Here is a 12292-nt window from a genome sequence, read left to right on the forward strand (position 1 = left end):
ACTTTAAATGATTCAGCTTTTTGCAGTCTTTTTTGAATGGGATCTCTATGGAGAAAATCTTCAAATCCTCTTAAACTTCTTCAACTTTCAAAGGCTTCTTTTTTCTCATACTTTCAGCTGCAGACACCATAGTTCAACATTCAACTAGAAGGGTTTTCAGCAGTACAGTTTAAATGATTTCAGGCTACAACATTTTTCAGACAGGTTCCCATTTCTGTATTTTCAGCCGTTTGTAATCTTTAAACTTTTTGAATTATTAAGCTTTTTGCTATTTTTTTTCCATTGGACATCTATTTTCAGCAATGTTTTTGCAATTAATTTCAGCTTTCAACTACTACTACAACAAATATCACTACTGCTGACATTTTTTAAACCACAGAAACCATTCAAATATTAAAATGTTCAGCTCTTTCAGGAGAGGGGTGACGCTGACTTTTCATATTTGTAATCTTTAAACTTTTTGAATTATTAAGCTTTTTGCTATTTTTTTTAAAATTGGATATCTATTTTCAGCAATGTTTCAGCAATTCATTTCAGCTTTCAGCATTCCAACGCATTTTCAGCAGGAAATGCATTTTCTAGTTGATTTTAGTGTTGTGTGCACAAAGCAGCTTTTGAACAGCTGAAGATGGGCACCATAACTTCGAATGGGTTTATTAAAGAATCTTAAAGATATTTTGAATGAAAGTTATTACTCTGAAATTGTGAAGAATGGTCTTCTGCTCCAGCGTGTACCAATGTATCTTACAAAAACACCAATTCAGCTTCTTGTACAAAATGAAAACGGGTTCAGCATCTGTGTACAAACATTTATTAAAAGCAATTGTTATTGCTGGCAGATACGTGGGTAAGGAAACCATAAACGTACTCCTGACAGAATATATGTAGACCAGACATAGTAACATTTGTAGAAGTGCATTGCATTCACCAAAGGAAAAAACAAACTTGTAATTATGGCTTAGTACCTCATAGTTATAAGAAAACTAACTTATCATTATAGCTGGAGATAGTTTTTGTGTTATTATGAGATTTTCTGCGATGTGTTTCCATAGAAATGTGAAACAGAAAATGTTTACGTATTCTCGTGCCGTGAATCTGTAAAGCTTTTAATTCTTTCTTTTCCTCATGAAAGATATTTATAAATATTCAGATTACATAATTACCAATATATTTAGCTGTAAATGTGAGCTTGTCAGCAACTACCACTTAAACACAGCCTGATGATCACACTCAATTGGCATTTTTCACTTTATTATTCATGTTTTTGTATTGCTGAACAGAGTGTACAACAATTCAGAGGTCTAAAAACAGCAAAAATAAAATGATCCGCTCAGTTTCTCATGATAAATGTTACAACAAGAAGAGTTTCTGTACATTCAGTATCCAAGCAACATTCTTGTCACAGGGGCAGCGATACCCTTCCATAGGAACGAGGCTAATTCAAAGCTGTTTTTGCCAGTTTGTTCCAAATATTATTTGCCAGATGATTCCTGTTTACTAAACACACAATAGGCAGTGGGCACCATATTCGTAAAAGCAAAAGGCTGCAATGCAGTGGGTGGTCACCTGTGGTCCTGAGGCAGTACTGTAAACGTCATAATAACTAATAATGAGCTAATACAGTAATAATGAATTGAAGACCAGGAGAAACCACTAAGCAATGGATGAGAAAACCTTTGCGTAGCACTATGGTGTAGAACTGAATGAAAGAAAAACACATTATGTCTCTCTGAATGTACCATCAGAGGAACTGACCCTGCTCAAACACTGAGATCTGCAACGATTCCAGTCAGTCTGACAAAGGTGTCAGGACCGTCAAAGATTAGGATTGAAACTGATATGACCAGAGAAAAGCCAAACATGTTGCATCATAATTCAGCAAATCAAAAATACAAATGCTGTCTTGACTGAAGCGTCATTATTATTATTATGTTGTCTGAGTGTCCAATCATTTTTGGAACTTTGCAACTCGACGCTCAGTAAAAGAACGTGAAAGAGAGACCTCATTTGTACAGTTCATGGCGTTTCGCCCCACCTTTAAACACTTTTTCCTTAGAGCCATGTCTTCAAGCATTTAGGAGGCGGCCTGGAGGCAGCTATGCTGCCCATGTTGGTCAACGCAGAAGATTTTCTAATATAAATTGTTTTGTGCAAACGTCTGCATTCTTCTTTCTATGGTTTTAAACGGATGTTTATGACATCATTGGTGAGTCAACCAGTTGGCACTCAACGTGGCACCGTCCCTGTCAACATAATGGCCTTATTGAAAGAATCATCCCACACACCTGGGAGTAAAGCACATTAGCTCTAACGCTCCTCCATGTAGTCAAATGTTGTTCCTCAGTCTGTCAATTGGCTCCCCAGTAAGCACTCATAACACCTAGATGTCTACACAACTGGGCTCAATTGATAGAATACTCAACATTTTGTGGCATTTAGGTTACATTTAACTGTTTCTTCAACAGCATTTCACATCTTTCAATGCGATGGTCCTAAATACGAACTAAAATATAACATAGTTATTGAAAACAAATGATACTTTAGCCCAGTCAGCCCTGGGTCAGGTAAAAAGCACATCTACATTGCTCCACCTTTCAAACGAGTAAAGTTTGAAGCATTTTCGATTAATGGAAGGATACAGTCCTGTCAGGAGGACAGCATTGTGCTGCTGAGCCGCCATGGTTTGGCATCTCACTATGAAGTTATTATAAAGGAATCTGTCTGTTCTTTGCATATCACGAGAACCGCTTATCCAATTTACTTCACATTTTGCGGGTGTATGGCCGAGAACCCTATGTATGAAGGCAAATCACTGTCAAAATCCGAGAGCGCAAATGAGATCCATGCGCGCGCATATTTTACTTTGACGAGCGCTTTTATATCACTCCGCGAGCAAAATTCACTCTCGTGTGAGCAAAAGTCGCTCGAGAAGCTTAAACCTGTTCGCTCGCGAAACTTTATTCTGCTCGCTCTCGAGTCTTTTTTCTGCTCGCTCGCGAGTAGTTTTTCTTTTTGACAGTAAGTGGGCGGACCCAGTCTCCCTTGTATCTCTACATGTAATTGGTTACAATCCTCGTTTTTTGGATAAACCGGATATCACTGACACAGACGTCAGGGGGAGATTTTCAGATTGCACTACAGGTCAGGGGCAAATAATGTACATTTTACTGCACGGGTACTTTTACTTTCTGCACTTAAAGTACATTTTGCTGATAATAACATACTTGACTAAGTATTTTATTCGTAGTGGATTATTGTTTCATCAGTACGGTATTATGTTTACTGCAGTGAGGATCTGAATACTTTTTCATCCACTAACTACTTGTCAGTGATTTAACAGTTAATATACAAACAGTGGTCCCTAATCTTGGCTCCAGATCTTTGAGCAGGTCCAAATTGTTGCTCATATTATATACAACTACATTATATCTCTTCTGTAAACACAACAGTATGATTAAATATGATCACATCATGTTTTAATCAATTAAGATCAAAGAGTGTCTTTGAGCTGTTTGTCACAGTTTGACTATCAAACACACATTGTCTGTAATAGAATGATGGAGTGAATTTAAACCAATCTGAGCAACTTGACTTTAACACATTTTTAATTATTGGATTTAACAACGCTATTAACATAATTTGTATTTCATCAGCCTCTACAGTCTGAAAAGTTTACAGCTGTCAGACAAATGTAGAACATCCTGAGATGTAGTGGAGTCGTGTTTAGTGGCGGATTGATAACCACCTCTATCAGACCTGGCGTCTGTGTCAGTGATATCCGGTTTATCCAAAGACGAGCATTGTAACCAATTAGATGTAGAGATACAAGGGAGACTGGGTCTGCCCACTTACTGTCAAAAAGAAAAGCTACTCGAGAGCGAGCAGAATAAAGTTTCGCGAGCGAGCAGTGTTAAGCTTCTCGAGCGACTTTTGCTCGTGCGAGAGTGAATTTTGCTCGCGCGAGACGGACTTTTGCTCGCGGAGTGATATAAAAGCACTCATCAAAGTAAAATACGCGCTCGCATGGTTCTCATTTGCGCTCTCGGATTTTGACAGTGATTTGCCTTCATAAGTGTGTTCCAAGATCTTTTCCCAATGTGACTTAACACACTCATAGTTTGGGGTTTGATGTTGTCCAAGCATCCAACTTGATCGCCATCAAAAATGTTTCTAAAGTTAAGACTATTAATACCGCACAGTCAAGTCCTGCATTCAAGTGTTTACTTCAACGGGGGACTGCAACATGGAAATATGTTGAATGCTGCACAGTCATGTACAGATCAGCCTTAACACAACGCTGTGACGTTAGCTAGAGACAACAGCATACTAGCTAATTTGCTTCGCACTAGCCCTCTATCACAAGAAGAATCTGGACACCCTACCCCTACACGTTAATGAGCTAAACGGTGGGGTATAAGGATGTATTAGGTTTGGGCCTATGCCATGGCAGGTGTACTGCTCAGGCGGCAATCTCCGGATCTGCCGAATGAAGCCGATGCGGAAGTGTCTTAAAACTTGCATTCTCTTTACTGAGCAGCAGGGGGTGACTTCTCTGGTGTAAAAAATAAGTCTAATATAAGTATAGAAGCCTATGAGAAAATGACTCTACTTCTCTCTTGATTTATTACCTCAGTAAACATTGTAAACATGAGTTTATGGTCTCAATCTCAAGTTTCAAGTCTTTGTCAATACAGCATGATGTTCATTTAGTAAATTATGGTCCATTTAGAGTCAAAACTACATCCACTACTTACATACAGTCTATGATACTGCTCAGGACCCAAGGAAGCGCACTGTTGAGTGTGAAGTTGTTGGTATGAGCGATTCTCAAGAAGGACCAAGCGCAGTGCACTCAGCTCGTTCTGAACAGGTATGTTCTGAGGTCAGAGAGAAAACAACTAGACTTGAGAGTGGAAAGTAGAGAAATTGCTAAACACAAAGCTTAATAATATTAATATAATAGCACACCAGGAATCATCTTGGCAGGAGCAGTAACCACACAGCCTCAGATTCAGGCCTGCAGGAGGGAATGTCTAAAAGGTTCACCTGGAGATTAAAGCTAGGGTTGGTAATCTTCAAAAACATTTCTGATATTTGTGTTGAATTCTCGTTACATCCTGACAGCAATCAATCAATCCATTGCTCTGAGAAAAAAAAATCTGGTTATGGCCGTCGCAGCCCGTCTAATCATTTCATTCGGCCTTAATGTAATGACTGCCCGCCTGCGCGTATTCTTCCCGTGCACTTATTACTCTTCACAGGAGTCTTCCAAAACCTGCAAGCATAACAGCTGTGAGTACCGACAATAGCCATATTTGTTGTTTAGGTTGATTATGATCATTTTGGGTGAGTGTTTTTGGAGGGAGGCCTGAAGGGGTGGGCTGTCAGTGTTTTGTCGAGTTGCCGTCTTTCTTTCTAGATTGACTAACTTTTGGAGCTAGTGCTGCTAGCTACTGGGCTGTGTGTTTCGGTTGGATAATTTGTAAAATCTGGCGGACTCTTGCTAGTTTCTCAAGATTACCTTAGCTTTAAGGTAGATTCAAGGTGGTGCACTGAAGTTGGCCAGCTCACTCTCTCTCACACACACACACACACGCACACACACACATACCGATTGTGTAAAGCAGCAGACAATGCTGCTTATGGCACAGCAGCCCTCCACATTCCACAATCACTTCACTCATGAAGAGCAGAGTATTCAATTTACAGGTTAACTGCGTTGCAGGTGGTGTCGGGTACTGAAACCAGCAACACTTATAAATCATATATTATTATAAATATATATATATTATTTGTTGTTGTTGAGTTAGCTACCTCTAACCCACGACCAAAGGAACTGCAATTACGGTCTTTGTTCTGTTTGTGTACTATTTTCTCTGGATTCCTTCGGTGTTGGGTCTACCTGCTTTCAGGGTTCTCTCCGGGTCAAATACTACAGCCTACAAAGACCTCTGATCCACAGTCACACTACAACACACACACACACACACACACACACACACACACACACACACACACACACACACAGTCCATCGCTGTCTGCATAGAAGCAGAACTGAGGTAAACTTGTACGGAGGGTTCCGTTGGGCCGAAATGTCAGGATGAAGTTCTGTTGTACACCGCCTCTATGTGTTTCTCCAGCCACAGCTCTGCTAACTGCATTGTCGATGCAAACGTACTTGCTCTCGACCCGAGGCACATTTTGTGTTGCCTCTGCTCGAGACTTGAGTTGCATTGGACGGGATGATAGATGTGGACAAGTCCTGGTTCCTGACTGCGCAACACTTTTAAACCAGAGTTAATAACTTTTGTGAACAAGTCTACGTCTTCCAGTCCCCAACCTAAGATTGAGGTATCAAAACCTCCAGCTTTTAGTAAGTCACCCTTGAATACACAGGTGATTCCGAATCCGTAATCTCGCCAGAAACCACTTTTCTTGGTCAGCACAAATTTGTTTTCTCTCGGGGCCTTCTCAGAGTACACTATTTTGGGGTTGTACTGACTAAAGACAACTGGGAAATAGACTTGTCTCCCTTGGACAGCATTGTCTCTGCAGCGTTGCAAGGCATCACCACTAAAGATGAGATCAACATCGCAGAAGAAGAGTAGGGAGTCATTATCAAGCTGCGAGGAGCCCAGCTCAAGAGCCAGTCCTCGTGAGAAGTTGCCTGTCATGGGGATTAGGGACAGGTCAGCTTTGGGATACTTCCTGTAGTAGTCTCTGATTAACTGACTGTGTTTGGCTTGGTTCTGATCGCTTCCATTGTCCACCAGAATGATGGAGAGCTTAACATTTTGTTTGGGTATCAAACACACCTTCTCAAAGTTCTCCATAAAGCGAACAAAGGTGTCATAGCGACCGGATAATGGGACAAGGATGTTGACCTTCCTCTGGCTCTGCTCCCACAGTTCCCTGTTTGATTCGTAGACTTGGAAAGGTGACAAGAACTTTAGAGAGTTGGACAGGAAAGAAAGGGATTGGGATTCAGAATTGATGGCAGCCACGAGTTCAGCCACATCTAGCTCGTCAGTTTCGGTAAAGAAGGGTCGGCTGAAGGACTGCTGAAGGTAAGCGTGCCGCCTCACAGGCACTGTTATTTTGCGTCCCTTATGTTTCTTGTACAGAAGCAGTAAGTCTATGATGTATTCTGCACCATGCAATGGATCCACCCTGTAGTAGCCATACTGAATCTCTTTAAAGTCAATTACACGACCACGAGTTTTCGAATTCTCGTTAATCATCTCCATCACCTGGAGAATGATGCCTTCGAGCGCAGTCCGAAGCGAGTTCCCCAGGCTTTGCCTGGCTACCTTGTTCTCAGCAGCAGAATAAATATGGCGGCCAGTCAGGAAATCCCACTCGATGACATCATTTCTCTCAGTGGGCTTGTAGCGCATGTAGGAAGGTGGGGACCCCAGCTGCTGGTCCTCCCACAGGACTTCTGTGTCACTGAGGTAACTCATAACCAGGCCTTGGCGGTGGAGCAGGATGGTGCGGTAACAAAGCCTGGAGATCTCACGGCTCAGCAAGAAGTTGTGGAGCCGGTACTGGTAGGCGGGCTTCTTGTTGGGGTGAAGCGTTATGGCATTGTGGATCTTGCTACTGTGAAGTTCCTCAATGAAGCCTTTCTTGTTGTGTTGGTAGTTCTCATAGAAGAGCTGCTGCATCTGTGGAGAGAGTTGCAACATCCTTGATAAGAGCATGAACCTGGTACCAGTACAAACAACACTGTCAAACCATTCTACCACACTGAGCTACAGATGGTATTCAACTGACCGATGTATTGAAACGTCTACTATGTAGGCAGCACCATCAAAAAAGACAAAGATGCTTTTAAGAGTGCAGGCCATATGAGGGGTGAATCGCATAAAAATCAAACATCAATCAACTATATTGATCAACTAACAAATGAAGACACAAAATGACAAAGGACAAGTAAAGAAGGATGAAACAATAAAAAGGTAATATAGGTTAAAATGTATGTATATTTAATGTGGCACTGATTTTGTCTTCCTCTACATAAAAAACATCTCTTGTTTTCAAATCTATTGTTGTTATTCATGATTTTGCTTACATTTAGTTTACAACATGTAAAATCCAACAGATTCATATTTGTGAATAAATGTTTTGCAGTTGCTGGGCATTAGTAAGCTTTTGAAAGACATTTTAGTGACAATTGTAGGTGACAAATAAATCTCTTGTTGTTTTAGAGACCCCCCCAAATTTTGCTATTGAGGCTTTCAGGGGGTCTCAAGTGTCAATCAAGGGGTCTTGGAGACCCCGCACACTGGCTATGGTCAAAAATACAGAACTGATCCAGCACACTGTCTTCCTCACTTCAATCAATCAATCAAGTATCATAGTCACATCATGGCAGCCTATGGTGCCATGATGTGACTATGATACTTGATTGATGTCATTTTCTAGTGTGACCTGATTGGTCCACGCTGATATACAGATACAAAATAAGGATAAGAAGTGCTGTGTCCAGTCATTAAAAACAGTAAAGTATAACCACTGATATGTGTTTCCACATTCATCATCAATGAGCTGCAAACTTCTATTCAATATGCTTAAAAAAAGCTCAAGCAACTTGAAACTAAACAGAAGGCTTGTTTCGTTCTCACCGTGGCTCATGTAGACTTTAACTTAACTTAAACGTCTTTTATTTCAATCGTCACATGCATACATGAAATTTCACCTTTGCATTTAACCAAACAGCATTTAGGAGCAGTGGGTGAAACAACAGCAGCCTGATGACCCAACAATTTACCTCATTTCACTGAATATTTTTGAAACAGTTTAGAAAACGAATATTTTTCCTTGTCCACACAAACAACTCCACAGACAATACAACTGAACAATGTTCCCATAAGCGCCCTGAAAGTGGACTGGCTTTGCCATGATCGTCTATCACCAAATAGGTGTTTGTTTTAATGAAGACTCTCACTAAATCTGTATGGAAATCCTTTCATTGGAAACTACTATATACCTGAAAAGTGCACCAGAATTAACACCAGAATTCCCGCAGAACTGATACCCCCCCCCCCCCCCCCCTTCCTACAGGAACCTGAAAGAACAGAAGGCAGACTCAATCCATACCTCATAGGACCACACACACTGTGTTCCTCCAAAGCGCCGCACACAGCGGCCCACCTCCACGTCCTCGTGGGTGGTGTACATCTCCCTCAGACAGGTACCGATGTGAGGGACCATCCTGCGTAGAACCTCTCTGCTGAAGATCATCCCAGGGCCCCCCATGCAGAAGTTCTCTCCGGGCTCGAGGGCCAGTCGGCCCAGCTCCTCGGCCATGCCCAGGCCCGTCTGGCCCAGATACAGAGGCTTGCTGCTGTTCAGCGACCGCAGGAACAACTCCAGCTTCTCACCTGGCAGAGAACGAAGTTGGAGGAATTAGATGTGCTTTTTTTAATAATACGGTCCTACTGGGCTATTCATCTCAGTACTAACGCAACAAATCCATCGTTAGTTTTAAAAATTGCAAAAAATAGATGTATAGATATATATATTATATACGCACATATAAGTTCCCAGCCAACGTGGAATTATAAGACAAAATGTCCACTTGAACATAACTTGGATAACTTTGTCTCCACAAACACGTCAGCCACACAAAAGGTTCCCTTCCTAACACACAGCTCAAGTGTCTTATAATCATTCATCTGGAAGAGCTAATCAGCAAAATGAAGGTCATGTTATTAAAAATGAATAGCCCATGAATCATCATATAATGAGCAATAAAACATGATTTGGACTACATCTTCAGTCTCACCTTAATCACATGAACACAAGAGACCAGTAAACCTGCATGCTACAGCTAATGGTTATGTTATTAAAGAATATGTTTTAGGTTAAGGGATGGGTTAGCTTTGTGAAAGCTTGGGTCTTATTTCAGTATTATTACTGAAATCAACCAATTTTATTGAATTTTTTATTTTTAAACAACAAAACAGAACAAATCAGGAAATAAACAGACATATGGTCAAATTAAACAACAGAGACGTTCATGGAATGTTGTCCCAGCATTAATACATATATCCTTGACAAAAATAAATAATAATAATGATAAAATAAAGCCAATTTTATTAATCAAGCACAATATCACCCATTTGTCTCACAAATGATGTAAATCATAGGACTGCCTCTATCCTCTGACCAACCTTATTAAAAATAATCTGATGGGTCAAGAGACAGCACTCATGTGATGGTTCAGGTAACTGCACCCAAAACATCAACTATCAACGTGCAAGTCTGTAAACTGTGATGGAAGTGTACAACGTAGGGTTTGGGTGGTAATGTTCACCTTCTGTTTTAACACAAGTCACTTGAACACATAATACCATTTTGAGGAGACATGTCATTTTTATGAACGCAGTTTCCATTTTCAGGAGATTGTGTTTGGAGTTTTGCCTTTTTATTGTGTGTGTGTTTGGGGGATTTGTGTGTCAAGAATATGAGGCGTGCTTTCAGATAACTAATAGAATCACTTTAAATGAGGTTCAGCTTTTTGGTCAGGGCTTATGGTGAGTGTTGAACGTAAATGTATGGATTTTTTCAAAACACTGTGGTTCATATTTGACTACATGCAACATAATATCTCCTCGTGAATATGTATGAAAACATGTTTACATTTGGAGTATGGGGATCCCTGTACCTCTCTCTCACACACACATACACACACACACACACACACACACACACACCTACACACACACACACACACACACACACGAACCGTGAGCTTCACTCCCAGAATAATCACCTCTTATATAAGCGTCATCATCCGCGCGCATGAACCACTCGTATTTATCCAGGTAGTGGTCGTGGATGTACTTCAGCATCATGAATGACTTCTTCTGAGGTGGGTACGAGTCGTCCACATCCGCCAGCGAGACCACCGGGAGGGGGACGGGCACGTGGACGGCGCCGGATCCAGCGCTGGAAAAGAACTCCACCTTCCCGGGTATGGAGCTCACCCAGGTCTTGTACGCAGCCACGGCGCGAGACCTCACATATTTCTTCGCTGTCATCACGCCGACATAGAGGAAATGCTTCGGTCTGCTCGTGGGTCTCCCGGTATCTCCGCTGCTGTTCCCGGTATGGGATACCACGTCCTCCTCCTCACTGATCTGCGGGCTGTCCCGGTCTTTGATAGCCGCGGTGTTCCCGAGGATGGCGGGACCTTTACCGACGGAGGACTCGCTGTAGTACGAACACACGGGAGATTTCTTCCCTTTACTCTCCAGAACCTGAGGCACGATGAGCCAAGAGGACACGGTGAATCCGAGAAAGACGCCGAAAATCACGGTCGTCCACGGTCTCCTTGATTTCACAGCCATGGCCGCTTATCCCACGGAGAGTTTAGCTCTGCGGTGAATGGAGAGTAATAAATGTATGAATGCTACCGTTGTCTGGGGGGGGGGGGGGGGGGGGGGGGGGGGGTGCTGACGTGTATGGACATCAGCATCTGTGGAAAAACACACTTTCCACCTTATGAAAGCATAACTCAAGTGGATAAACACATATCCCACTCCGAGTAGTCCGCCCTATCCTCAAGGCTCGCCCGTCCCATAACAAACCCTATCACAGTATTTTATACCGAAGTTCCATCCCGCGCGTCCCGTCAACCGAGTAGAGTCCCGCTGGCTTTTCATCATTCACCGTAGCGGGTACTAACATTAAACGTCACCACTGTGGGGGTTTTCTAGCCGCATAAAGCTAGCTGATCCAATAATGTCACGAACGCGTCGGTTTCTCGTCGTTACAACGGCTCGTCCGTCGTTGAGCTGTTGTCGCTCACTTTAGCCCCGCTCCAGACTGCCCGTCACGTGTACCGATCACGTCCAGACGGTTGTTTTCCTTCAAACTTCACTCGCCATCGACGTGTCTGTGTTCCTCTCTGAAGAACAAGACGTTTTTCTTTCTTCAAACTGAAAGCATAATTTCAGACCTGAAGGAGTCAAGAACTGAAGCCGTTATTTTTTGCACTGCTAATTAATTATAATTCAATGCAAATGTAAAAAAATAGATAGCAATGATGTTATGATATTGTTCCAATTCATATAAATCTCAAAGCATGACATTGGCGCTTTTATTCTGAAGGGTAATTATCCAGCAGCAGCAGAACCCTTTTTATTATCAAGGTTGCTTGTTGCTCAACGGAAAAGGAGACTTCCGGTCAGTGTTTTTTTTAATACAGAATAAAAGCTTCCTCTCTGTAGATTTCAAAGACTTATAACTTATTTTCTTCCACAACAACATTCGGCACTCTGC

General features: G+C 41.8%; 1 protein-coding gene across 1 annotated transcript; it reads right to left on the bottom strand.

The window, feature by feature from the left end:
• Window positions 1-6096: 6096 nt before the first annotated feature.
• On the bottom strand, window positions 6097-11358 carry chsy3 (chondroitin sulfate synthase 3; the record flags this gene model as incomplete). The annotated part of the gene is made up of 3 exons (XM_079178442.1): window positions 6097-7668; window positions 9104-9387; window positions 10782-11358. 3 exons carry the CDS (start codon window positions 11356-11358, stop codon window positions 6097-6099), a joined length of 2433 nt encoding a protein of 810 aa, XP_079034568.1.
• Window positions 11359-12292: the final 934 nt, after the last annotated feature.

Source organism: Pholis gunnellus (assembly GCF_910591455.1).
Source record: "Pholis gunnellus genome assembly, chromosome: 18".
NCBI lineage: Eukaryota > Metazoa > Chordata > Actinopteri > Perciformes > Pholidae > Pholis > Pholis gunnellus.